This window comes from Orbicella faveolata, unplaced genomic scaffold (assembly GCF_042242905.1).
Source record: "Orbicella faveolata isolate gen_17 unplaced genomic scaffold, um_ofav_v1 contig_3, whole genome shotgun sequence".
Taxonomy (NCBI): Eukaryota; Metazoa; Cnidaria; class Anthozoa; order Scleractinia; family Merulinidae; genus Orbicella; species Orbicella faveolata.
In genome coordinates this window covers 18,459,109-18,481,916 of record NW_028301558.1, presented here as the reverse complement: position 1 = coordinate 18,481,916, position 22,808 = coordinate 18,459,109, and the positions used below count along the sequence as shown (strand labels likewise).

General features: G+C 39.5%; 2 protein-coding genes, 2 long non-coding RNA genes and 1 pseudogene across 6 annotated transcripts; 3 read left to right on the top strand and 2 right to left on the bottom strand.

Annotated features, from left to right (window-relative positions):
- Positions 1-157: 157 nt before the first annotated feature.
- On the top strand, positions 158-2,780 carry LOC110057460 (uncharacterized). Its single transcript, XM_020764045.2, has 2 exons — positions 158-270; positions 847-2,780. The coding sequence occupies exon 2, from the start codon at positions 850-852 to the stop codon at positions 1,711-1,713; it is 864 nt and encodes a 287-aa protein (XP_020619704.2). The 5' UTR covers positions 158-270; positions 847-849; the 3' UTR covers positions 1,714-2,780.
- Positions 2,781-4,061: 1,281 nt separating this feature from the next.
- On the top strand, positions 4,062-6,074 carry LOC149106737 (uncharacterized; annotated as a pseudogene).
- A 32-nt stretch (positions 6,075-6,106) lies between these two features.
- On the bottom strand, positions 6,107-19,159 carry LOC110057479 (rhodopsin-like). Of its 3 annotated transcripts, XM_089297954.1 has the most exons (4): positions 19,032-19,159; positions 17,423-17,929; positions 9,909-10,572; positions 6,107-8,147 (listed from the first exon to the last, which is right to left on the bottom strand). In XM_089297954.1, the coding sequence occupies exons 3-4, from the start codon at positions 10,532-10,534 to the stop codon at positions 7,718-7,720; spliced, it is 1,056 nt and encodes a 351-aa protein (XP_089154080.1). In that variant the 5' UTR covers positions 10,535-10,572; positions 17,423-17,929; positions 19,032-19,159; the 3' UTR covers positions 6,107-7,717. The 3 variants fall into 3 exon arrangements, with proteins under 3 accessions (XP_089154080.1, XP_020619731.2, XP_020619730.2); XM_020764072.2 differs by lacking the exon at positions 19,032-19,159 and having other exon boundaries at positions 17,423-18,078; XM_020764071.2 differs by lacking the exons at positions 17,423-17,929; positions 19,032-19,159 and adding an exon at positions 12,618-12,934.
- On the top strand, positions 18,070-19,439 carry LOC149106736 (uncharacterized). Its single transcript, XR_016209774.1, has 2 exons — positions 18,070-18,299; positions 19,150-19,439. It is a non-coding gene; the product is annotated as an uncharacterized LOC149106736 (long non-coding RNA).
- Positions 19,440-21,616: 2,177 nt separating this feature from the next.
- LOC149106735 (uncharacterized) lies at positions 21,617-22,783 on the bottom strand. The gene is made up of 2 exons (XR_016209770.1): positions 22,598-22,783; positions 21,617-21,891 (listed from the first exon to the last, which is right to left on the bottom strand). It is a non-coding gene; the product is annotated as an uncharacterized LOC149106735 (long non-coding RNA).
- Between the last annotated feature and the right edge of the window lie 25 nt (positions 22,784-22,808).

The window sequence follows — 22,808 nt, the reverse complement described above, 5'->3', positions numbered from 1 at the left end:
CGTTAATGATCTCCATCTCTTTGGAAGCTCTATTCCAATTTGTTCCTTGTAAACAATACCATTACTGCCTCAGGCGAGGTCAGGTCATCTAAGAGATGCTATTTCAGTGTAATTTCCTGTTTTCAATAAAAACAAATTCAAAACAGGAAGAACATTCCAATGCTATTAAGTCATTTGTCGATTAAACGTTTCTGAATAACTTGGGACACCCAAATTCAAAAGCTGTTGTTAGTCCGATCACCGAGGCTAGTAGCGGTCAATGCTGTCAATGTAAGTCATATTTCTTTCTGATTGCAGTTCTTACTGTTTGAGTCCTCTGTGGTCCCCTGTAACTAAGTATTACAAAATTAGTTGTAATTCCGAAATATCGTTGAGTATTTCTCCCGGTTTCCAAAGTATTTGAGGGATCTAGATCAACCATTCAAACTGTCCACTCTTCGACCTGCCTGCACAAAGACACTTTTAATTGTATTTGTTTTCTTCGTAATCTCGACTCAATACAATTGATACAAAATGATTAAATTTTCCTCATAATTTTTTTGTTATGACCATACTGATTACGCAGCGAGGCAATCGCAAGCATTGCCTCTAAATCATTCTGAGCTACTAAAATCATTTGATTTAAGGATCCCACCTAAATATCAATAAAACTAGGTAAAGACCAAATATTTGAAATGAGAAACGGTAAATCACGGTGGAAGCCGAGTAGACTAAATGCTACTAAGAGTAGCCCAGACGTTTCAACACCAAGCTTGGCAGATGGAATAATTGCATGTAGGTATTGGCTTTATAAAAGCGTACTTCCTACTTACCCGAGTATATTCGCATTATATCCCTACCTGATAGGCCATGATCGAATTACACAAGCGTTATTTCGCCTTGGTCGCTCTTTTCTGGCTCACCTTCGCAACGATGGCACTTGCAGATGACTTCGCAGATGCTCGTGCGAAAATTGATCAAGCGAAGCCTAACATTGACTACAATACATTTTGCGCTGAGATGAATTCGGGAGAGGACAAAATTGCCTGTCGTGTCAAAGATGTACCGACTGTTGGTTTTCTGGTGTGCAAGGAGCCTGAACTAGGAGAAAAAAATTGCAGCACAGTCATCAACGAAGAGGCCACCAATATAGAGAAAGTTAAGAAGGAAGGCGGCATCAGGACAGTGACGATTTCTCTTCCCCCAATCGATGGCGTGAAGTGTGGAAAGGACTCGAGCATAGAATGTAGTGGCTTTTTAGAGAAATGGCTGGCTAAAGACGAGGCAACATTCAAGCAAGTTCGCGATCACATTTCTAACAACACAGTTAAACAGCTGATTGCTGATGTCGAAAATTTCACCTCCAAAGCGGGATTAACAACAACAGCTGCTGATCTTTCGAAAATCAAAGCATACATGACGGTCAACCCGACGAAGAACGAATACCGCCAAATATGTGATCTTCAGGGCTTCTTTTTGGCAAAAGGAGGGTTTTTAGTCGCAGATGTGCCTGATGTACTAGAAGAGACGACAATTGATGGAAAATGCTATGATGGTGAGCCTACCACTAAGGAAGTTCTGGACGCTTTGGATCAGATGATTTCCGCTTTCAGTTCCGGAAATGGAAAAGACGACAATGGAGCAACCAAACGCTCGTCAGGTCCCGATTTCAACATAATTATCTCCCTCACAGGTCTCCTAACATTCCACGCAATACTATTTGGGAGAAATTGATTTGTATATTAGAGAATGTTCTGACTTCCATGACCTTTAATTGTTATACTGTAGTGCTTGAAGATGTAGGGTTGGGGAATGCTACTTCAAACTGAAACCATTATTGTTTTGAACAAAATTTTCGTGTAATTTTACCGGTCTCGCAGTCTCGGTTTTTGAGCGGTTATGATCGGTTATGTTTCTATTTTTTCACAATGCTGTCTGGGAGTTACAATTTTTTGCAAAATTGACGAAAGTCTCAAAGTCCCGATTTATTTATTTGTATTTGCAAATGACCTCTGACCGTCTTTGAGTCTGAATGTCTTACGGCTCGCGGTCACATTTAAAACACTTTAATATCTCGATCTTGAAATTTAAAAAGTCAATTATGTCTCGGGCTCGCAAAGGAAAACGCTAGTCTCGCCTTCTTGCGTAGTCTCGCATTTGTCACTCACCACCCCTAGATGTGGACTCACCAGCTGATTGTGAAATATACCGAAAAATTTAAAAACCGGAAAATTTTAAAATACAATGTAGGAATGACCAATTTTCTTTTAAGTTTATTTCACATTAATTATACATAAGCATAAGTGATAGAATCGTCTAGAAAAAGGTCAAACCGGTGCGTACGTACGAGCATGTACGTGACGGTAACTGCCGGTTAATCACTGTATAGTTTCGCCCAGTCCCATCATTGCGAAAAGGGGGGAAACCAGTGCAGCGGGTATAACAGTACTCGTACATGAGGGGCACGGGTAGCTATTGCCAGTCCCTCTGCTTCTTGTACCTTGTGTATATGTAGTTTTGTTCTCTTCCAAAATCTAGCTTCTCGGGGATCGGAAAAAGAAGGATAACATTGTATGGACTGTGCACTGTCTTGGGAGTTATATCGTGGCGACTGGCGACGTAAATAGTGACTGTGGTGTAGCGACTGTGGTGATCACAAGTACTAATATTTACATGTCTTATCTTAATTAATACTTCAAGTTAAGCAGTAATGTTAAATATACATCCAACAGTACTTAAATGAAGTTAGCTAACTCAACATTTCAATTTAATTGCTGTTAAATAAAGGCTCATTTTTCTTATGTATATTTCAGATTTATACAGGTATACGTAAACGGCTAAGGTCCAGAGTCCGAATCAAATCTGCATGAATCACCCTCGGTCAAATTTTTAGTGGACTGTGGAGAACTGATAACTGAAGTGATTCTATAGATCGTTTTCACTGTCACGCAGTAAAAGAAATAAATCAGAAACCATCCAGTGGAAAAAGCTATGAAATTATGATGTTATAGAAGGTAACTAAGTAAGACACTTCTCCAAGTTTTAGGCCTGTGGGTTTCCCCAAACTTCAGATATTCGTCGAAATGTTTCGTAGATATTTACAGAGCCCAGTATGAAAACGCCATGTTGGTGTACCTCCGTGGTACACCAATATGGCGGCCGGAAAATAGTGTAAACATCTGGAACTTACTCTGGCTATCTAGGCGACTGATTAACAGCAGTGATCAAACAAGCATTTACATAAGCACTTTTCCCAATGCTCTAACTTCTAAAAAGGCTCAAAATCATGAGATAAGTATATATTTTTCGACAAACTCGATCGTAGCCTTGTGTCACGGACCTCCATAACCCTGAAATTCAAAATGCTCTGGATTCCAAACGAAGCACGCTATTGAGCTGTAAAATTGTAAACAGATATAAATATATCGCCTCTTATGCCTGATTAGGTTAAAAACTTTGGTGGTTCTTTAGTTTTGGATTTTACAAAGTGATGACGTCACGTGAAAACGATCTATACCTCTGTGATACTAAGAGAAAATGATACACAATTCATTATTGCGAATTTAGCGCCCAGTAACAACGCTAAAAATAGTTTTATTCCATTGGCGCGGGATAAGTTTCGGTTTTTCTAGTTGGAAACATTGTTCGAAGTGAACCATTTTCCTTTCTCCGAAAATTCTCGAAATGATAAAAGTAGTACCCAGCTGAGAAACATTATTTTGTATTTTGTCACTAATGACCATTATTGGAGTGAGGCTTGGCCCGTTTTTTTTACAATTTTTTGCTTCCTCTATTTAGCTGCAAATTATAAGCTGAGTTTCTTAAAATATTTTCACCATAGTTAGGACAGGAGACTAACCATTTTTTCACCAAAAATTACTTGGTAATAACGTGAGAATCTTCAATAGAGGAAACAAATGGGCTCGATCCGAACAATTGGGCTCCCATGTTTTTCCCCCACCTTGACCATGAGTTTTAATCAAGCCAAAAGTTTCAATGTTTAAATTATTTTCAAAGGGTCTTGATAATAGCAGGCAAGTCAAGAATTTAAAGAAAACGACAGAACTTTTAAGTTTCGACAGGACCTACCGTCATCCTCAGTTGATCATGATGTACAAAGCCTTGAGGGGCTGGGTTGCTAACGTATCCAGAAATAACCCCAATAACCTTTTCAAACGTGACAGGGAAAATATTTCCATTAGCAAAAACCTTGAAGGGCTGGGTTGCTAAGGTATAAACTTACCCCGATAACCGTTTCTATCGCGATAGCGAAATTTCTTCCATTTTTCAGTTCTGGTACCTGCGATTTTCATGTCTTCCTTTTGAGCTTCTCGAAGTCTCAATGGAACTTTAACCTTCCATATGAATTCAAAACTAAATTACCAACAACGAAGTCTAGGCGTGGATAACTCAACTTTTATTGTACTTAGTGAGTTAGGCTTGTTGGTCAGTTCGATCTATAGGGTTCGTAAGTACACACTTGGGCGTGGGTAGGGGCGCCAATCGCCGTTCCTAATTTTATCACAGTGATCAGTTTTAACCCATACCATTATATGGCTGGCTCCGTGAGGGGGCAAAATGAAGCAAATCTGGCGTTGTGATTGGCTACCCGAGCGGGCAAGAATGCGTCATGTTGCCTGCTCGGGACTACCCGCTGTGGCCTGCAAGAAACATTTCCCCGAAAGCCATATAATAAATTAAATCCAGGATTGTTCTGTCAAGATGGCTGGATATTGGCGTTTTTCTTTTCTTTTCTTTCTTTTTTTTTTGCGAGTTTGTAGACCTTGACTCCGTTTCGGTCCATAACGCGGCCAATACCCAACCATTTTGACCTCACGCTTGGTCAATACCCATACAGGAAGATTTAGTTGTGAACCATAAACCATGTAGCCCTAATAAGCTATCTAGGGATTAATAAAGCTGGTAACCCTTCCTTTTCACTCAGATGGTAATGAAGCAAGCGCAACACAAATTTTGTGTCGTCCTATTTTCCCTGATTTCGATGATCATGGTCGCGATGCCGCATCAGATGTCGGGTAAACTTCAAGAACAGAAGTTTCTGGAAGCATTAAACCTCATTAAATCAATGAAAGTTAAAGGCATGTTGATCAACTACAACCAACTTCGTGGCGTTATGTATGCAGCAGACAAGATCGCATGCCGCATCAACGGCGTGCGAACGGTTGCGCTCCTTGTATGTAGGTCTGAGTTTCTTGGCTCTGAGGGGAAAAAATGCGCGGAAATGATCAGAGATGAGGTTTTCAGACTAGAAAAACTCCAAAACGCATGTGTCAAAACAGTGAAATTTTATCATGATAAAGAGCAAGAGCTAATTGGTGACGTGACGTGTGGACAAGAACAAGTCAAAGGTTGCAGTGGTTATCTAGTTGAATGGGCGGGTAGTCCCAGGAGACAGTTTAAGCACGTACGCGACCACATCACCTTCAACGAGGTAGCAACTATAATTAAGAATGTGTTACCGGGAAAGCCGACACAGTGAATGATCTCTGGAACATCATCAACTACATGAAGGCACCACAAATTCCAGTTGCAAAGTACCGTCAAATATGTGATCTTCAGGGCTTCTTTCTGAGGACAGGCGGGTTTTTACTAGCAGACGTCCCCGAGACACGTGAGGGTTTAGGAAAAATGAAAGGTGCTGGCTACCGGACGATCCCAGTGGACCTCCTGGACCTACCACACAACAAGTTCTCAGGGCTATGAATACCATTATCGCTAAACTGAAGCCGCCGCACTAATATGATAACATCCGTTACTGATATGGAAGATATGAAGAAACATAAATAGGTATAAAGATAAACATTTAATCAATCAACCAATCGAATCAATTAAGTAATCGATAAATCAATCAGTCAATCAAGCAATCCATCAATCAAGGAATCGATCAACGAATCGATCGATCGATCGATCGACCGATCAATCAATCAATCAATTAGGGCGGTTTTCAGTTGAGTGTCGAAAGTAATTAGGCAATTACTTTGGTTTTGGTTTTGGTTTTACTACAGTTTAAGATTAGCTGAGAAGTCTAATTGGTAAGTAATTGGTTTTGGTTTTTTGGTACTTTGGTTTTTTATCAACTCATGAACCTGAGATCGCAGATCTCTACTTTCAATTTAAAAATGTTTTATTTGCCAACTGGCATGATTTTGACCAATCCTTAGTTATCATTTAAACCCAATCGAGACTCTTTCCCATAACAATGCAAATAAAACGCAGTCTGCGTGTAAGAGACATAGCTAGTCCGTTTATTATGTCGTCAAATAATCGATCATATTCGTATTCTCGGAACAGGGGCCCCGTTTCTCGAAGGTCCCGAAACGTTTTGGCACCCGAAAAGTTGTAGCAAAATCTGAAACCTCATGACTATACAGAGCTGATTTATGCATATATTCTTAGTATGAACAGAGGTTCTCTTTATACAAGAAGTTTCAGGCGTATACACCTCTCTGTCTTTAAATACCGATTTATTGAAATTGGCTTTGCGGGCACGAAAAGTTTCCGGGGCTTTCGAGAAACAGGCCCCTGGACTGGAACTAGCTTGCAACTGAGGCTGATGCAGGGACGGTCTTTTCAAATGCAAATGGCATTAATCTCTCTTTAATGATATTTCCCCGCATGAGCCTCCATGGCAAGCTAGTTCCAGTCCAATACCGAGAATACGAAGATGGTCTATTATTCACTCACAGCTGATTCAACATCCCTATTTATGCTATAATTACGTCCAGGAGCACTAATAAAGGGGACAAACCTTTATGTCAGTGTCAAAGTATTTAGCCCTAGCGTACTAGGGCTGAATATAACACGCGACTTGTGAACGAGTCGCCAATGGAAACTCCTCAATGGTACCAACTAATTCTGTTCTTTGTACAAGTCCTAAATTAATTTTCTCCCCTAAGTCAGGTGCAATTCTAAAAAAAAAACTCTTTCGCAAAACTAACTAGTTCACTTAGAAATTTTCATCACGCTATCAAATATTGGTTTAGTGTCTTCCAACTACCAAATTACCACCTCTGTCCCCTAGGTTAGGAGAGGAAGTGGCAAAAGTCACGTGATAACATAGGGACAACTGTCAAATTTTCCTTCACGTTGTCTCTGTACAAACAATTGTACGAATGTGTTTATCCTAGATTGAGCCTTAAAGTTAGTTCAGATTGGACACAGTTTAATAAATACAACCAAGTGCAATATAAAATGCACTCATAAACATCCAAAAGCGTTATCTTCCCCAGAGGCCACCTGTCCTTCCTGGCCGACGGGGCCTTGAAACGAAGAAAAGTTGGCTCTGGAGATACATGACGTTGATTGGCTAGATCCTTAGACTAAGATTTTTACGAAATCAGTGCTGGTCTCTAATCTAGTAAACTTGCAACCCAAAATCAATGAAAAGTAATATAATTATTCACTATAACATCTAAAAACTAGAAATCTCTAATTTCGATGTTTTATCAAAGGGCCGTTCATGTTTACCCACTTGGCCACTTCTAGAAGTGAGAAGTTCCACTGACACTACTGTCAAAACTCTCGACCGTCGGGTGAAAGGCCAATCAATGGAGTTACACAATTTATTTCTAGCCCGTTAAGTTCTTTTGCAGGTACTTTATCTCAAATAAAGTGTATCCCATAGCAAATGCTCGACAACAGTAGGAGTTTCCATGCACCATGCCCAAACTAGAGTAACAGGAATTTGTTTGGTTATCGGTTGTCAGCAATTGCAGTTTCAAAAGGTGGTACCTACCTGCAGTAGATGCCTTTGTCTTTCGCACCCTTTGTTAATGTTATGGCAATCTGCGTCAATTCTAAGACTGTGAATTCTTGAAGCGAGTGTTAGGTCTCTTTGTAGAGTTCCTCGTCTCCGCACGTGTAAAATACGAAGCAGTGTAGCTCGAAATCTATTGTTCATGATGGTGTAGACGATGGGGTTGTAAACTACGGAAGCCTTGGCTAACAGCTCAGGAACTTCTGCTTCGCCAGATTCTATCACGTGATTTCCTGTGAATACTGCTGCGAGACTGACGAAACAATATGGCGACCAACTCAGCGCGAAGGCAATGACAGACATTGCTGTCATGCGAGCTACTTTTAATTCCGAGTGCCGTTGTCTTATTTGGACTGCAACATTACCTGGTACGACAGCACTATGAACAATACTGCAAAACAGAGAGAAGAGATTAAGAGAAGGATTATTTTGATACCTTGTCCGGGGAATAGCAAGGCGAGGTTCCCTAACGAACATCTCCAATATGGAGCATATGCCATCAAAGTATCATGTCCCTTGTATGATACAATTTTTAGAAACAACACAACGTTTTTTTTAGAATCTTCTGTCATCTTAAAAAACGTTGTGTTGTTTCTAAAAATTTTAACATGTCTGCTACTATCCATCCCTTGTATGTCTTGAATTGGTTGAGGGAATTCCTTTCTGAAATAGGTTATATCATCTCGGCACGAGAATCTTAAACTGCAAAACAGTCGGTAGTTTAAGAGCTTTACAAAGGAAGCTCTTCACTGTGTCTGACTCATCTTTGTTGAATTAACGCTTCTCACCTTACACCCTCACCTTTAGACCGTTCAACCACTTACCTTCGAGAAAGACAGATCGATGGCAGTCTGTGGGCCGATTATTTAAACAGAGTTTAAAACGAGGTTGTGAAAGTCGTGGTCTGAACCGAGAGTTACGATTTACGATTCCGATTATGAAAATAATTTTTAACTCAAGCTTGTCTCATAATCTATTGTTTCTTTTCATTTTTCGGTTGTATCTACAAATCGCCCAAAGGATTCCTTGAGATGAAGTTTAATGCGTCTATCAATGTTAAGTCCGGGGGAGCCTGGGCATATGTGGAACTTTAGACTTCGATTACCTTCCTCACCCTGGGGCGCCCAGGTGGAGACTGGTACGAGGGGAAATGAAAACAAATCTATTGGGCCATCTTGAAATAGAACACAGGTGTGTTTTGGAGGCAAACACTTGAACGATTAAACAACTACTCGCTCACTACTTACTTTCAGGATAAATTGATGGAACACCTCACTTTGTGGAGACTGCCTGGATTCTTGATTTTTAGTCTCGCTTTTTGTCACACAATCAAACGTTGGAATTCTAATATTTTCCATCCATTCACAGCGAGAAATTATGTTTTACTTGAAATGAAGTAATGAACGGACACCTGGATGACAACAGGCTACGCCGCTACGTCAAGATGGGGGATATTTGATCTGATTTTACCCATTTTCGGGCCTTGGTTGAGGATTTTGACCAAAAATTCTTCCAAAAAGTCAAGTGCTCCACATATTCCCGGGGTGCCCTCCCCCACCTCTGGCTTAACATTGAACATTGATTGATGCATAAGGAACACTTGAAGTCAGACTGCAAGTGAAAAAGTTGAAGTCATGAAAAATTTCTTCGAGTTTAGTCACATATCAGGTAAAAAATGCAGGAAAAGTACGTTGCAAAGACAAAAGCATGCCAACACTATTTTTCGTTTTTTGTTTTGTCGCGTCAACGCAGTTTCCTTACAGTCTATGCCTCATGAGCCGGCTGTCGGCCATTTTGATTAGTGGTGTGAATGTATCACGTAGATGCTCGTTTTGTTTTTGTTTTTTTTTCTGTTATTACTATATGAAACTTTTTCGTAGCTGCAAAAATCAAAGCAACTGTTGGATAAAGAATATAAAACATCTCAAAGATAAGACAAGTGGTTCATAACGGATAACGTCGATTCGCATTCCATCGAATGAGACCCACAAACATTGGGTTGCTGATGAGACTGCGTTGTACGGACTGGAAGTCATCTTATAGTTATGTTGGGGAAGAAGAAAAACTGATTGTAAAAGTCATTCTAAGTTGCTCTTACACAAAATAAGGTCAAAAGCGTAAGCATTTGAATGAGTGACAAAAACTGATTTACCTGAAAATTTTGTAGTAGCAAATAATCATGACTGCGAGGGGAAAAATGAACCCAAACGCAACAAGAAGAAGATTGTAACTTATATCAGCGGCAGACTTCCCCGCCCAATCAGGACAACAGCTTATTTTCGAAGACGTGACAACAAACCGACTCCAGCCAAGTAGCGGTGGGAACATGCAAAAGCTTCCGTACAACCAAGCACTGCCAATCAAGCAGATGACTTGATGGGTTGACAGTCTATGAGTGTTCGTGTTTACCTGCTTCACACCAAAATAGGACACCACAACCATTTCAGTTAATGTAAAAATGGACGTTATCCCCACGGTACCGTTGATGAACGCCACCCAGATACAGGTAGAACGCTCCAAAAGCTCTCCTCTAAAAGTAGATTGTATTGCGATCGGGTAACCAAACACGATAATAGAAATGTCCGCTAGTGCCACGTTGACCATTAGAGGAGTCACCCCTCGGCTTCGGTGTTCACGCTGTTTTAGCACAAGAAGAGTCAGAACATTTCCTACGAAGCCGAACGATAGGATCAAGAACATGGAGATGCCATAGGCCAAGTAACCCATTTCGTGCCATACAAAAGTCTCGTGGCCACTTTGGTTCGCATCTTGCTGCATATCGAGTTTGGTGTTCCCTTGATTTGGTGTCTTTAAACCTTGAAAACGAAAGGAATGTATAGGTATAGTCCGTCGTGTGACCTCATTGTGAAGACAAAAAGGTAGTTTTAGAGGGAATTTATTTTACCAAAATAAATGATTTTATGTAGCTTGCGACGTAACTAGACCCAGTACTTGGTTGGGGGAGTTGCTGTCATCGCAGATATAGATATCGCTAAATGTGGTCCACCTTCTCTTTTGCGCACCATTCTCAGCAAGTGAAGGGAATTTTCCCTCCCTCCACACAACATTTTCTCTATTTTCTACATTTGCTGGCGGTTTCTCCCTCACCTTTGCTGGGATAATACCTTGGTATGTTTGTAATTTAAGCTTTCTAAACTTGCTATCAAAATAAACGGCCTCACCTGTGGCCGATATATCCCACTTGGTAGTGTTGATGTTGAGTTTTGTTAGCCAGCAAACAGAGCTCAGCCAAAGCCGCACCCATATGAATTATGTATATGTTGTATTTAAGTGTGAGGAACAAGATACATAAATGATCATTTCTGCACATGCGCTAAAGCGTGAAACCGTCCCTTAAACGTCGAAAATCACACTAGAGATCCTCTGTAAGAGCCCTTAGAATTGGAACAAAAACATTCAAAGTAGAAAGAGATCCCCCCCAAAAAAGCTGCTCTTTTCCCAAGCTGATTCATGTACCGAATCATCACAAAAAGATAACTTTATCGTTACGATGACCGCATAATTTAGTGAAAAAGATCCCATTTACAATTACTTTTGGCTACTGTGCCTTTTTTGCAACAAAAAAAGATGTTATAAGGTGATTCAGTATAACAAACGGAACTCACCCTAACCCGTCCATATATGAGAGGCACTCTGCTATTTATCAATTTGAAATTGATAAAGGTAAATAACAGTAGCCGCCGAACCGAGTTTTTGAAGCTGGGGTTGAGTGTTGTTTTTGAACTATATGTCTCGCGATCTTACGATAAAAAAACACGCGGACCGCATGCTCTCACTATCTTTTGTAACGCGTGATACAGTTTAAGCAAAAAAGCGTTTTTCTGGTTTCTGATCAAAGTTCACTTTGACAAAAGCTAATTCTATTCTTTGAAATCGCACGTGTTTTTTTGACATCTACAAATCGCACGTCTTGTACACTAGCGTGCAACTGCAGAAGCTGATCTATTTAAATGCGAAGTACTTACTGGCTAACAAACTGACAAACACATGCTCGACACATGTTCGGCAGAAAATATGACTGACGTTGATTATGTAAGGATTTCTCGGTTGACACGACCTGTTTTTTGTTGTATAAGTTATATCTTGGTAAGTATTTTGATAGGAGCATTTTTCCTCTCGTGGACCAATTAGAGAGAGCGTTATATAATCAAAATTTCTAGTGCTTCCTACCGCGTGTTATGCAGGATGAATTTCTTTGATACTATAAACAAGAGAGGTATTTTTTGTGAGCAGTTTCTCCGGATAGTATCGTATTTCTTATTTTCAGTCTGATCACGAGGACTACTTTTAACAGATCGCGATCGCAGACCGTTGAAGCATTTCGCATAAAGTTAATTCTATGTTAATGTAATTGCGATGCTTGTGTGATATATTCAAAATATATACAAGCCTCAAACGGTGTCATGATAGAAGTCGCGATAGCGTCTTGGAGTCGAGAATCTTAGTTGTTTTTAACTATCCTGAAGCCATAAAAGAGAACAAAAGAAAAAAAAAAAACATGCTTCAATAACTCCCAAGATTCATCCATGTATATAGACAGAAGCTAAGTATTTAATAAAAAAATTTCTATTTTAAAATTAATTTATTTATTGTTATATTAGCAGGTGCTAATACAAGCAACTAAGATTTTCTTGATTTAGCAATAGAAAAAATAAGAAAGAATAAGAATTTCATATCCTAAGGCAAAAAACACACAAAAAGTAACTTAAAACACCGGTCATGTTAAAAATACAAATCTTATGGCTTGAGATTGATCAAACATCCGGGATTTGGAGAGTCAAGTCAGGTTAAAACCATTCAATACTAAATACGAGTCACCAAGTTCAAATGTGCGACTTACCAGACAAATTAAATACCAGATTTTTTTTCGGCCAAACGAGTTTTTGCTGTTGTCTTGTTTAACTCAGTGGAGCGCGTAATTGTTTGTCGCCAGAATCAACTTCGAGTACGGAGAAAGGTCCCCAGTGTAACTTTTCTCATCAATTAAATAAATGCAAAACGGCTTTGTGGGAAGCAATTAAGTTAGTTGCTTCCCCGACAACAGAGAAGAAAAATGGAGGCAACATTTGATAGCAGTGGCGGCAAATTAATGGCGCTTTTACCCGAAGGGTTGGTTTTAGGTTTTCCTTTCTTAGAACTTTCTTAACAGTCCCACTTCATCAAACACGCACATCTAGATAACCGTCACACCAAAGATTATTTCGTCTTTGTATGTAGAATTAAGTAAAATAAATACAACTTAGTCAACTTACCATACGGTGTAGAAAATCCTAAAACGTGTCTAATTAAGGGATTCGATGCTTCTCGAAACACAATTTAATGTGAGCGAGACTTTATTTTACGTACACAGACATTATCTATTGTAGAAGTCGCTTAAGATCTGTCTATCCGGATGCTATTAGAATCCGTTTACCATATTGTAGAAATCCGGTCAACCTTTTTTAAACTGCTTGAGGACAATTGCTCATGAAAGCAAAATCCTCACGGCTCAAACTTGTTTTCAACACTTTCTATTATTACGACACGTCTTAAATCAATTTGTGTTTAATTTTTACTGCAATTGCAGGTACTTTTTACTGCAATTGCACGTACGTTTTACTGCAATTGCACGTACGTAGCGAAATTAAACATTTAAGTATGCCATCAGACTGGATTTAATTCAAACGTGCGTCAAACATTTTCAGTGGGCCTGCGATCACTCAATTGAAATTAAAATGGCAAATAAAGGTAGCAAATGAAAATACACGGTCGGCACAAAAAGATTTACGTCTGACTTTCTGATTTCAGTTTAGAGATCGTAAGTTAGATTGCGAATCAGACGTTTTCATGATATGATCTTTCAAAGCAAGTCTTGAATTAACGACTTTGGGAACGTAAACGTCCAAGTTTATACTTCATACTATCTTACAATGTTACCAAAAAATGTCTTTCATTAGCTCTATTCTATTCTAATTTTGTTTCCTCAATCATCTTTTCAACTAAAGTAAAGTAAATAACAATATTTTAGTTGCGGCTTGCATTCAGTCCGCGGCTGTAGTAACAGACCATGGTAGAGGGCATGAAATCTGCAACTATATTTTCATATGGTGATAAGATACCTCAATGCAAGACATGCAGTGGTTTTTCAACTGAAGACACTATGTTTCGATATCTCTAAGCAAAAACGTGCTTAGTAACTACGCGCTAAGTAAAGAACGTGTATAAAAAACAAAGTGGGTGCGGAATTTTCTACACCTGCTACTAAAAATAAAACACTTCAGCAGTTAACCTCTTTTTTAAGATCAATGTATAAATTACTTTAATTCCTGTTTGAATTTTACGCATTGTTCTCAGTTACAATAGCAAGACCTAGAGGCTGGTGACTACTAAAATAGAACCTTTAAAAAGAATTCGAGTTATTTTCAGCATTCACCTATTTTCATAGTTTGGAGATCAGCTTTGAGATCAAATTACATTTCACCCTTCTTAGACTTCTATGTATTTTCTTCAAAGAGGCTTCATTATTCTCAATTCTTTGCAAGTATGTAGTTACCAATTCAACTGTTTACATGGAAAGCATTTGTCTCTGTTAGGGTGGTCTACCATTCCTTCCTAACCAGCCTTTATACAGCATTTATTTTAAGTACAAATACACGGCCCTGACTTCCTCGTTTTGCACATGCTCTGTACGTTCTGAAATATCTCTAGTAGAAGGGGCAAAACAAGCTAAAATTTTTAACATTGAAAAAAGTTGGCACCCCATCACTGCCTTCCAGGTTCTCCTCACCTTCAACGGAATTGGTCCCTCACCCAGATACACCTTGCCCTTCGAATTCTGCGCGATTTTGAATGAAATATTAAGATGGCGCACTGCTGTTTAACAAGGTTCTCTCGGTCGCCCGGGGTTGCCTCGGCTTGGAGTCTGATCCTGCCCCCAAAAGAAAAAATTATTCCATTTAACAGACTCTTTGAGTCAACTCGGTTTATTTTTAATCATCAGCGCATGTGACTAAATTTTGTATTTTCGCGAAGAGCGATCCCCCCTCGCCCATTAAAATGCATTCCATTCTCGCTGAGTGCCGTAAATTCAAACCCGCGCTAGTCGATGGTAAAAAACGAATAAGGAGGATGCATGCGCACCACCCCATCGTTGCGATCAGCTAGACAGGAAAATTGAGAGCAATGAATAATGGTTATAAAAGGAACTGGCTTAAAAAAAAACCCCGTTATAATCATGCCATGTCGAGGTAGCATCTTGTCAATTGTTGTCTCTCTTTTCGTGTCAAAATATCACCTGCGGAGATACTAAATGCGTGCAAAGCTCATTAAAGTGCAAGTTGATGTCCAATTTAGGAAGCTTAAATGTGCTTGTCGGGGGAAAATGTAAATTAAACGATTCACGCACAATGATACAACACGCTGAGAAAGAGCAACTCACGGACTTTTTTATTTGTCAAAGCTAAGTGCTTTCACCTCTCTACCTACCTCCCACATCAACAAAAGTTACTTCACGTTCATGTCCAGGCTGAATGGTTAGTTATTTTTCTGCCCACTTTCTGCTGAATATAACCGTTCCAAGATACAGATTACCAAAGATCAAATGCAACAGTGCTAAATTCATGAATGAACTGAGCTGTACACGTGTTTCTTTAATCCCTTTGTAAATTCTGATCTAGGAACGATCATAAAAGATGCATACATACTATACGTTTCAATGATAGAATGAGGGTTGGAAACGGTTATGATCTTTTATTTTATTTTATTTCCAGTATTTCCAGTCCTTTGCCGGAAAGATCGATGTGTTCGGCATATTCAGTAGATCGTCTATATTCAGTTAGCATAATGGAAATTCGTCATATCAGCCTCACTATCAGAAAGAAGATTCGAGAAAAAAAAACAGAGTGCACACATTGTTTAACCTTCAACCTCTAACAGTGCCAAACTAAACTGACCAATTTGAAAAAAAAACTTTTAACAGCAATGTAATGCACTATTTAACAGCCAGATCTAAACAGTAGATACAAGCCAAGGCTTCACCAGCAAATTGGACAGGTGTAGCTCTAAAGTCATACCACTTAGACTAAGTGATATGAGTTCCGCCGAATGGTGAACCCATCGAGAAATGGGGGTTCGTGCTGAGCAAAACAGTTGTTTTTACAGACATAAATGGTTTGATGACATAAATGGGTCAGTTTAGGGATGTTTTGACTCATTCGCCTAGTTTGTGGCGGAAGAAGAGCCTGGAAATTAACGAAAAGGTTCGAAGGCTTCTTAACCTTTAACCTCTCAGAGTGCTAAATTAAATTAACCCGTTCAAGAAACACGTTCTCTGTTAATTTTAATATTTTTTAACTATTTTTTTTAAATTTTATTCAATAGCTATATTTAAGCAGTCAGACTCAAGCCAGGATTTTGTCAACAGATGCGACGGTTAAAGCTGTCTAAAAGAAGTCTAAACTAAGTGGTGCTCCGCCAAATCGTGAAGCAATCGAGAAATGGCTGTGATTTCCGAGCAAAGCAGTTGTTTTTGCACTGAGATTTAAATGGTTTGACGTCACGAATGGGTCATTTTAGCAATGTTTTGTCTCTTTGACCTCCTTTGCGGCATGCTGAGAAATAAGAAAGATACTCAACAAGGAGCTTTTTAAAAAAAAGAAATAGCCTTTCTTTTCCGGAATGGTGAGAGTGTTGGAAAATTGAAGAGACCTTGCGTTTTAGACTATGTTGCGTTCTAGTTAATAGAGGGGAATGGTTATGAAGCTCGGCAAACACCAAAGGGGCAAACAAAGATGCCAAGATTTATGTTGGAAGGTCCACGGCCGTGCACAATCTTCTGTTTTGCGTTCATACACTACATGGATTACGTAACCGAAACGTTTCTATTGGTTAGTTCCTCGGTCAGTAGTGAAGCAACTATTGTGTTTTGTGTACGGTCAAGGCCAAAAAAGACAACAAAAACATACTGAACAAAGAACTTTGTCGAGTTTCATAACCATTCCCCTCTATCAACTATGGTTGCACGAACTACTTTTCGCAGTTTTGGTTTGAATTCTGTGCATAGCCGACCGCACTTTTCCAGAAAAAACTGTGGTGAAGATCTTCAAGGATCTTCAAAGATATTTATAAAGAGCTTAGTATCGTTGCCACGATCTGCAAGGATCGTTCGTTTTCTTGTCATGCAAGGTGATAGAGGATCTAGGTCTCTCTTGCCAGGATTAACGAAAAATACACGCATTGGCTACGTATCGGAAAATAGATATTCTAAATGTCAGATTATAACAGATCTTTAATTTAGTGTAAAATTGTGCGAGTGCTAAGATTTTGTGACGGATTAAACGGGTGAATGACTTTATTGAGAACTCGGCCTTTAGATCTATTTTGAGGCCGTAACCCTGTATTGTACTAACATATGCCATCCGGGGATGGGACGAGAGAGAAATAATCGCAGTCTTCTTTATGCTAAGCAGACAACAGGATAGGCCCCCTCTTGAATGCAGGCTTTACCTTAGCTACACACCTTACCCAGACTGCGAGCAGTCTCTTTCTTTTCCTAGCGGGCGACGAGTTATGTTTCCCTTTCTCTCCCTAATTTGCATAATCTTAAATTTGCCCCGCGCGCGGAGGATTTCAGGAACAAAAACCGACTACTGGTAGTGTCCACCTTACCTTACATCATGTAACATGTAGACCCAGCCAGGCATTCCTCAGGGGCCAGCTTTTAAAAAGTTATTTGCGGGTGTTGTTCAACATTCTCGACAACGTAGGTTTTTGTCTTTAGCACTCCAGCTTCACCAAGATACTGTCTCTTACTTAATAAAAAGAAACCAAAAGAACGTTTCAGCGACTCACTGGTGAAAGCTCCATTCATAAACTTGGACTAAAAGAATTTCACTAATGTTTCTTCAGTACCGACCTCAGGCCAGTCAACTGACATGTCGCTATTGATTGAACAAGTTGAACTAAACACAGATAAATGCCAGAATCACCTTGACTGCGTATAAACGCTGGGGGCGTTTACAGGAAACTTCCCTCTGGGGGCGTTTAGAAGATGCCGGTCTAAAGTGAATAAACTGGTGGAGAGCCACATTTCAAGCAGTTTTATCGCCGGAACTTGTTCTTCGTAAATTTGAGTGTGCTTCCATTTATTACTTCCTATTACCTGCCTTTGTTTCCCTGATACAAAAACCAAGCAAGCTTTAATTTGTAAAAATTGAGTGGGTGTATCGACATTTACACAAACAAACTGCATTACCTTTTTAAACCCCGTTGTGTTTGAGAATCTTTGGTCTGTCAGAATTACTAGTACAGTTGGCACAGGTCTCCCCCACCCTGCAAAGCTCAGAGTTCTGAATATTGGTCAGGTTCTATTTTTGGGTGTTTATGGACCGAGATGCATTCGAAGTGCATCAGAGCACTAAAAAGAGCTACACCAATATCCAGCCATCTTGATCAAACAAGCTTGGTCAATAAAGGATTTATTGCATAACATCAAGAACAGACAGAACACCATTTTCTTGCGGGAAACAACAGGATTCCCGAGCGGGTAAGATAGATTGCTCTATGATTTGGCTCGTCTTGCCGGCTCGCCGAGGTAGCCGTAGGAATGACGTTTATGGGAAATGCTAAACGATTGATTTAATATTTCTCGTTTGCTGTTCATAGTTTATCTATGTTGGGCTTAGAGTTCACGTATGTACACCACCAATGGACTGGAAACAACAATTCTGTATTTTAGACAGACACTCGATTTCTCACGAATTCTCTCTAATTTTAGCCGGCAGTGCAGGCGGTTTTGGTGGCCACAAAACGTGGCGAGTTTGCGAAACGTGGAGGCTAGTGAGAGAGGACGGATGGGGAGCGGAGGTGGCCCCACAACTTTTCTGCCTCACGCCTACTCCCTAGGGGATTTTTTTTCCCTCGTCCCAACCCTCCACTATTTACGTACCGAATCCAAGATGGTGGTCTAAACACTGGCTACAGGAATATATGCACTGTAGGCTACTCTAATTTACCCATAAGTCAACATGTTTTACTTACAAAAATAAAACAACATTTTGTCTTTAAAATATACGATTGCTAATGTATCATAACGTTGAAAGATGCAATTTTTACTCATGTGTTCCCCCGCGTTTTTCATGAATGTGAAACTTCTCTTATTCACATTGAAAACGGCAAACGGCAAACGTAAAAACTGGCGTGAAAAAATGGTCATGTCACCCGTTGGTCGTTGACTGCAAACATCATTCTTAACCTCTGGAATAAATGTTAGTTTTACCTCAATTCTGCTATGTTGCGCTGTTATTACTCCTCATCATCGAAAGCGATGCATGATAAACATACCAGTCGGTAAGGATTGAGTGATTTAGCTTTTATTTCTGTTTCTCTATACTCAGCCCGACTTTTATCACGCATTTTGTCACATCAGTTTACTTCGTCGCTTTTCCTCTGATCCTGGTGCTTAGTTTCCGGAACATCCCCGACGTCTTTGGTCTCCGAAATGACGTCGGCAGTGGCCTGGGCAGAATGATGGTTTCTCAATTTTAGTCCCCCGCGACGACGACGCCAAGCTTGACTGCACAAGGAATGCAAATAAAACTTTGTATAATAACCATAAACAAGCATGGGCTGTTTAGATCTTGAATGCTCATTTCAAAATTAAAAACTGGCATTTCTAAGCCAAGAATAGATTGATTAAACCTCTTTTCTCTCTTCTCTTTCTTGATGTACGGACCTCCCTGGGCAATTCGTTCAACGCTCAGTTTAAGATGGCAGGTATCATTAAGCACTTGTTCATGGTACCGAGAAACGGTTCAACCATTCTGTAATTTCGTACGTACTTGTAAGCTTACAGCAGTTAGGATTCACCCTTTAAATTCAATTAATTCAACTTGAGTTTGGCAGCTATCCGCTAGCACTTAGTGCCTTGAGTTGATTCCTTACGATACTGATACAAGCCTTTCATGCAACTGGGAAGAGACAATGCATATGACGCACACCACAAGGAAAGTGATAAGAGCACGTCCCATGTTTAAAGTCTTCCTGTAAAGAAAGAAAAAACATTTGTCTATAGCAAAAAATTCATCAATTAATTATAACTTACATGTTAAAGCCATGTCCATGGGCTTTCGCCATAATTACCAGCAAAACTGTACGCGTCTGGTCCGAAGGGACATTTTCCAATTTCACTCCGTTTCCTTAATAAACGTTTTAACCTAGAGTAAAGGCAAAATGCTTAAACCTAAGTTTTTTGCTTGATAGTCTTAAGTCTCCAATGAAAAAAAAAAAAAATGGAATAGTAGCAAAATGGAAGAATTATTCAATTTGGTAGTAAGCTGCTCTTTTACAACAAGTTTTTGCTTGTTTTTAGCTGAAAGCCATTAGTACGTATTTCTGACATTTCTGAATCAGTGCACAACAAAGCTTAAACTAGGCTGTTCAGTTAACACGCTTGATATTCACTGCTATTGAACTTCACACTGTTTTTTACCTTGAATGACGCCTATCGGAGAGTGTAGTAGCAATTGTCCGTCTTTGACGATCTGTAGGTTGAACTAATGGTTTAGCTGGTTTTGTAACAAGCCAGTAGCGCTGTTATTTCACACATTCCTTATGCATCATGTCTCCTTTTGTTTTCCATCCATTTAGATACCGTAAATAATATATTAATGCCTCAAGCAAACAGGATTTTTCCATTGTCAAATAATTCGTCCCCGTTAGCAAAGTTCTTCCTTGGGATGTGGTTTTAGTATATGGATGAACTTTTCACATCATTCCTTTTCTCCTTCAATAAAAAGCTGTAGTTTTACGCTAGATTCTCGTTTTCGAAGCCTTTAGCCTGTCCTATACGTTCGGTTGTTTGGAGAGCAGCGCAAAAAACAGAGAGAGAAAAGATAAAGGAGGAGCTTGGGGTGAGGTATTCTGAAATCCAATTACCGTATTAACAATTAGATCACCGCTCCTTGGAGAGACAAAGGCTCTCTCAATTTATCCGCCGTAAGGCCGTTACCTGCTCGAGCTACTTTTATGGTTAAATAACTGTCATACGGAGGGTTTGAGGAGGGTGTAAATGAGAAAAAATGACCATTTAAAATAACCAGTAGCAAATGGAAAATATGTCCTCGCGAAATTCTAGAAGTAAATGAAAAAGAATAACCATGTCAAATCCTGTCCCCAGGCAACTGTGCTTAACCGCGTTAATAATGCATGTTGTTCACAAATAGCAAAACAAGGCTTTCTTGTGTAGATTGACCGTTTCAGCTTAAAGTATTTCGGGAAAACTCTCAGTCAAAAGTTAAACCTTGGTACGTAGTGAACAAACTCAGCCGATCAGTAGGTCTTTAATACCGATATGTACGACTGGTACGGTTCGCGATGTTGTTCTCTTTGAGGGCGGGTTAACCATCAGCACGGATCAAACTTCAGTTTAACTCGGAATAGCTAAAACAACTCAAGATTGATTGCTCCCATTCTTTGAATTTAGTGCAACGGAGTAGAAATCATGAGACCTGTAGTCACTAGGATTCATAATTTACCCTACCAGCACGTCGAAACACCATGAACTTCCACCATGAAGTCATCTGACGGCGCAAATCTCCTGAGGGCATTCAAAGCTACAAGCGGGAAAGTCGCGACTAACATAGAGGGAGAAAACCACTGGAAATTTTGTTTTTAGGTAAGTCTAGACATGAAAAGAGAGAAGTTGAAAATTTTAGTCGAACGTTCTATAATGCTAAAGCAGTACTACGGAGGCGCGCGCACAAAATTGCGACCAGGTTGTATCCACTCCAAAATTAACGTGGGAAGTCAAAAAATGGCTGTGACTTTAACCAAGAGTTGAATACGAAGAACAGTTTTAATGAATTTTATATTTTAGCCATTTTATTGCAGTGCATTTTTTTCGCTGAATTATTGTCATTCTAAATATTTCTGGTATTTTCGTTCATTTGTTTGACGAGAGGCTGAAGCGGTATTCCTCTATATCCTCTGTCTGAGGTAAAGTGATTTATATTTTGAGGCTGTTCTGTCAACAGTTGTTAATGATAAACTGATCACGAGTTTATATACAAACCGCGGAGATTTAATGAAGCATTTCACAAGTAAATTGACAGGAACACGTACCATGGTTAAAAGTATTCCTGTTAAAGAAAAAAACACCACCTTGTTTAAAGAAAGAAATTCATTGCTTACCCATAATTTCCTTCCTAGAGCCACGTTCATGGACGTTTATCATATTTTTCACCAAAACAGCTTGATTGTTATAGGAAAAACGAGAAACTTAAATACATAATTACTCTCGCGCGCTATAATCGTAGAGCACTTTCTAGTTTCGCTGCGTTTTGCTTAGTAAACGTATGCAGTACGTTGGACTTGAAGTGGGTGTAAATGAGAAAGAATGACCATTTAAAATATCTTAATGGAAAATCTGTCCTCGAGGAATTGTAGAAGTAAATTGAAAATAATAACCATGTCAAATCCTGTCGCCAGGCACTTAACCAAGTCGATAATGCAAGTTGTTCACAAATTGTAAAGCAAGACTTTCTTGAGTAGATTGATTGTTTCTTTAAATTAGTATTTCGAGCAAAACTCTTGGTGAAAAGTCGCAATCTTGGTACGTCGCACACAAACTCTGCCGATTTAGCCAGGTCTTTAATACCGATATGTACGACTGGTATGGGCTGCGGAGTTGTTCTCTTTGAGGGCGGGTTAACGATCAGCACGGATCAAACTTCAGTTTAACTCGGAATACTTAAAATTACTCAAGACTGATAGTTCCCGTTCTTTGAATTCAATTCAATGAAGGAGAAATCATGCGACCCGTAGTCACCAGGATTCATAGTTTACCCTTCCATGGCGTTGAACTCCACCATAAGCTGTCACCTTACTGCCCAAATCTCCTGATGGCATTCAAAGCTACATAGAGGGAAAAAAACATTGCAAGTCAAGTCTAGTCAAGAAAAGAGAGAAGTTGAAGATTTCAGCCGAAATTTCTGTAATGTTGAAACAGTACTACGGAGAAACGTGAAACATCTAATTGACTTCTAACTGGCGCGGT

Coding starts and splice junctions, on each gene's coding strand:
- LOC110057460 (XM_020764045.2), top strand. CDS start 850: ATGATCGAATTACACAAGCGTTATTTCGCCTTGGTCGCTCTTTTCTGG.
- LOC110057479 (XM_089297954.1), bottom strand. CDS start 10,534: ATGCAGCAAGATGCGAACCAAAGTGGCCACGAGACTTTTGTATGGCAC. Junction 8,148..9,908: donor TGCTACTACAAAATTTTCAG/GTAAATCAGTTT, acceptor TCTGTTTTGCAG/TATTGTTCATAGTGCTGTCG.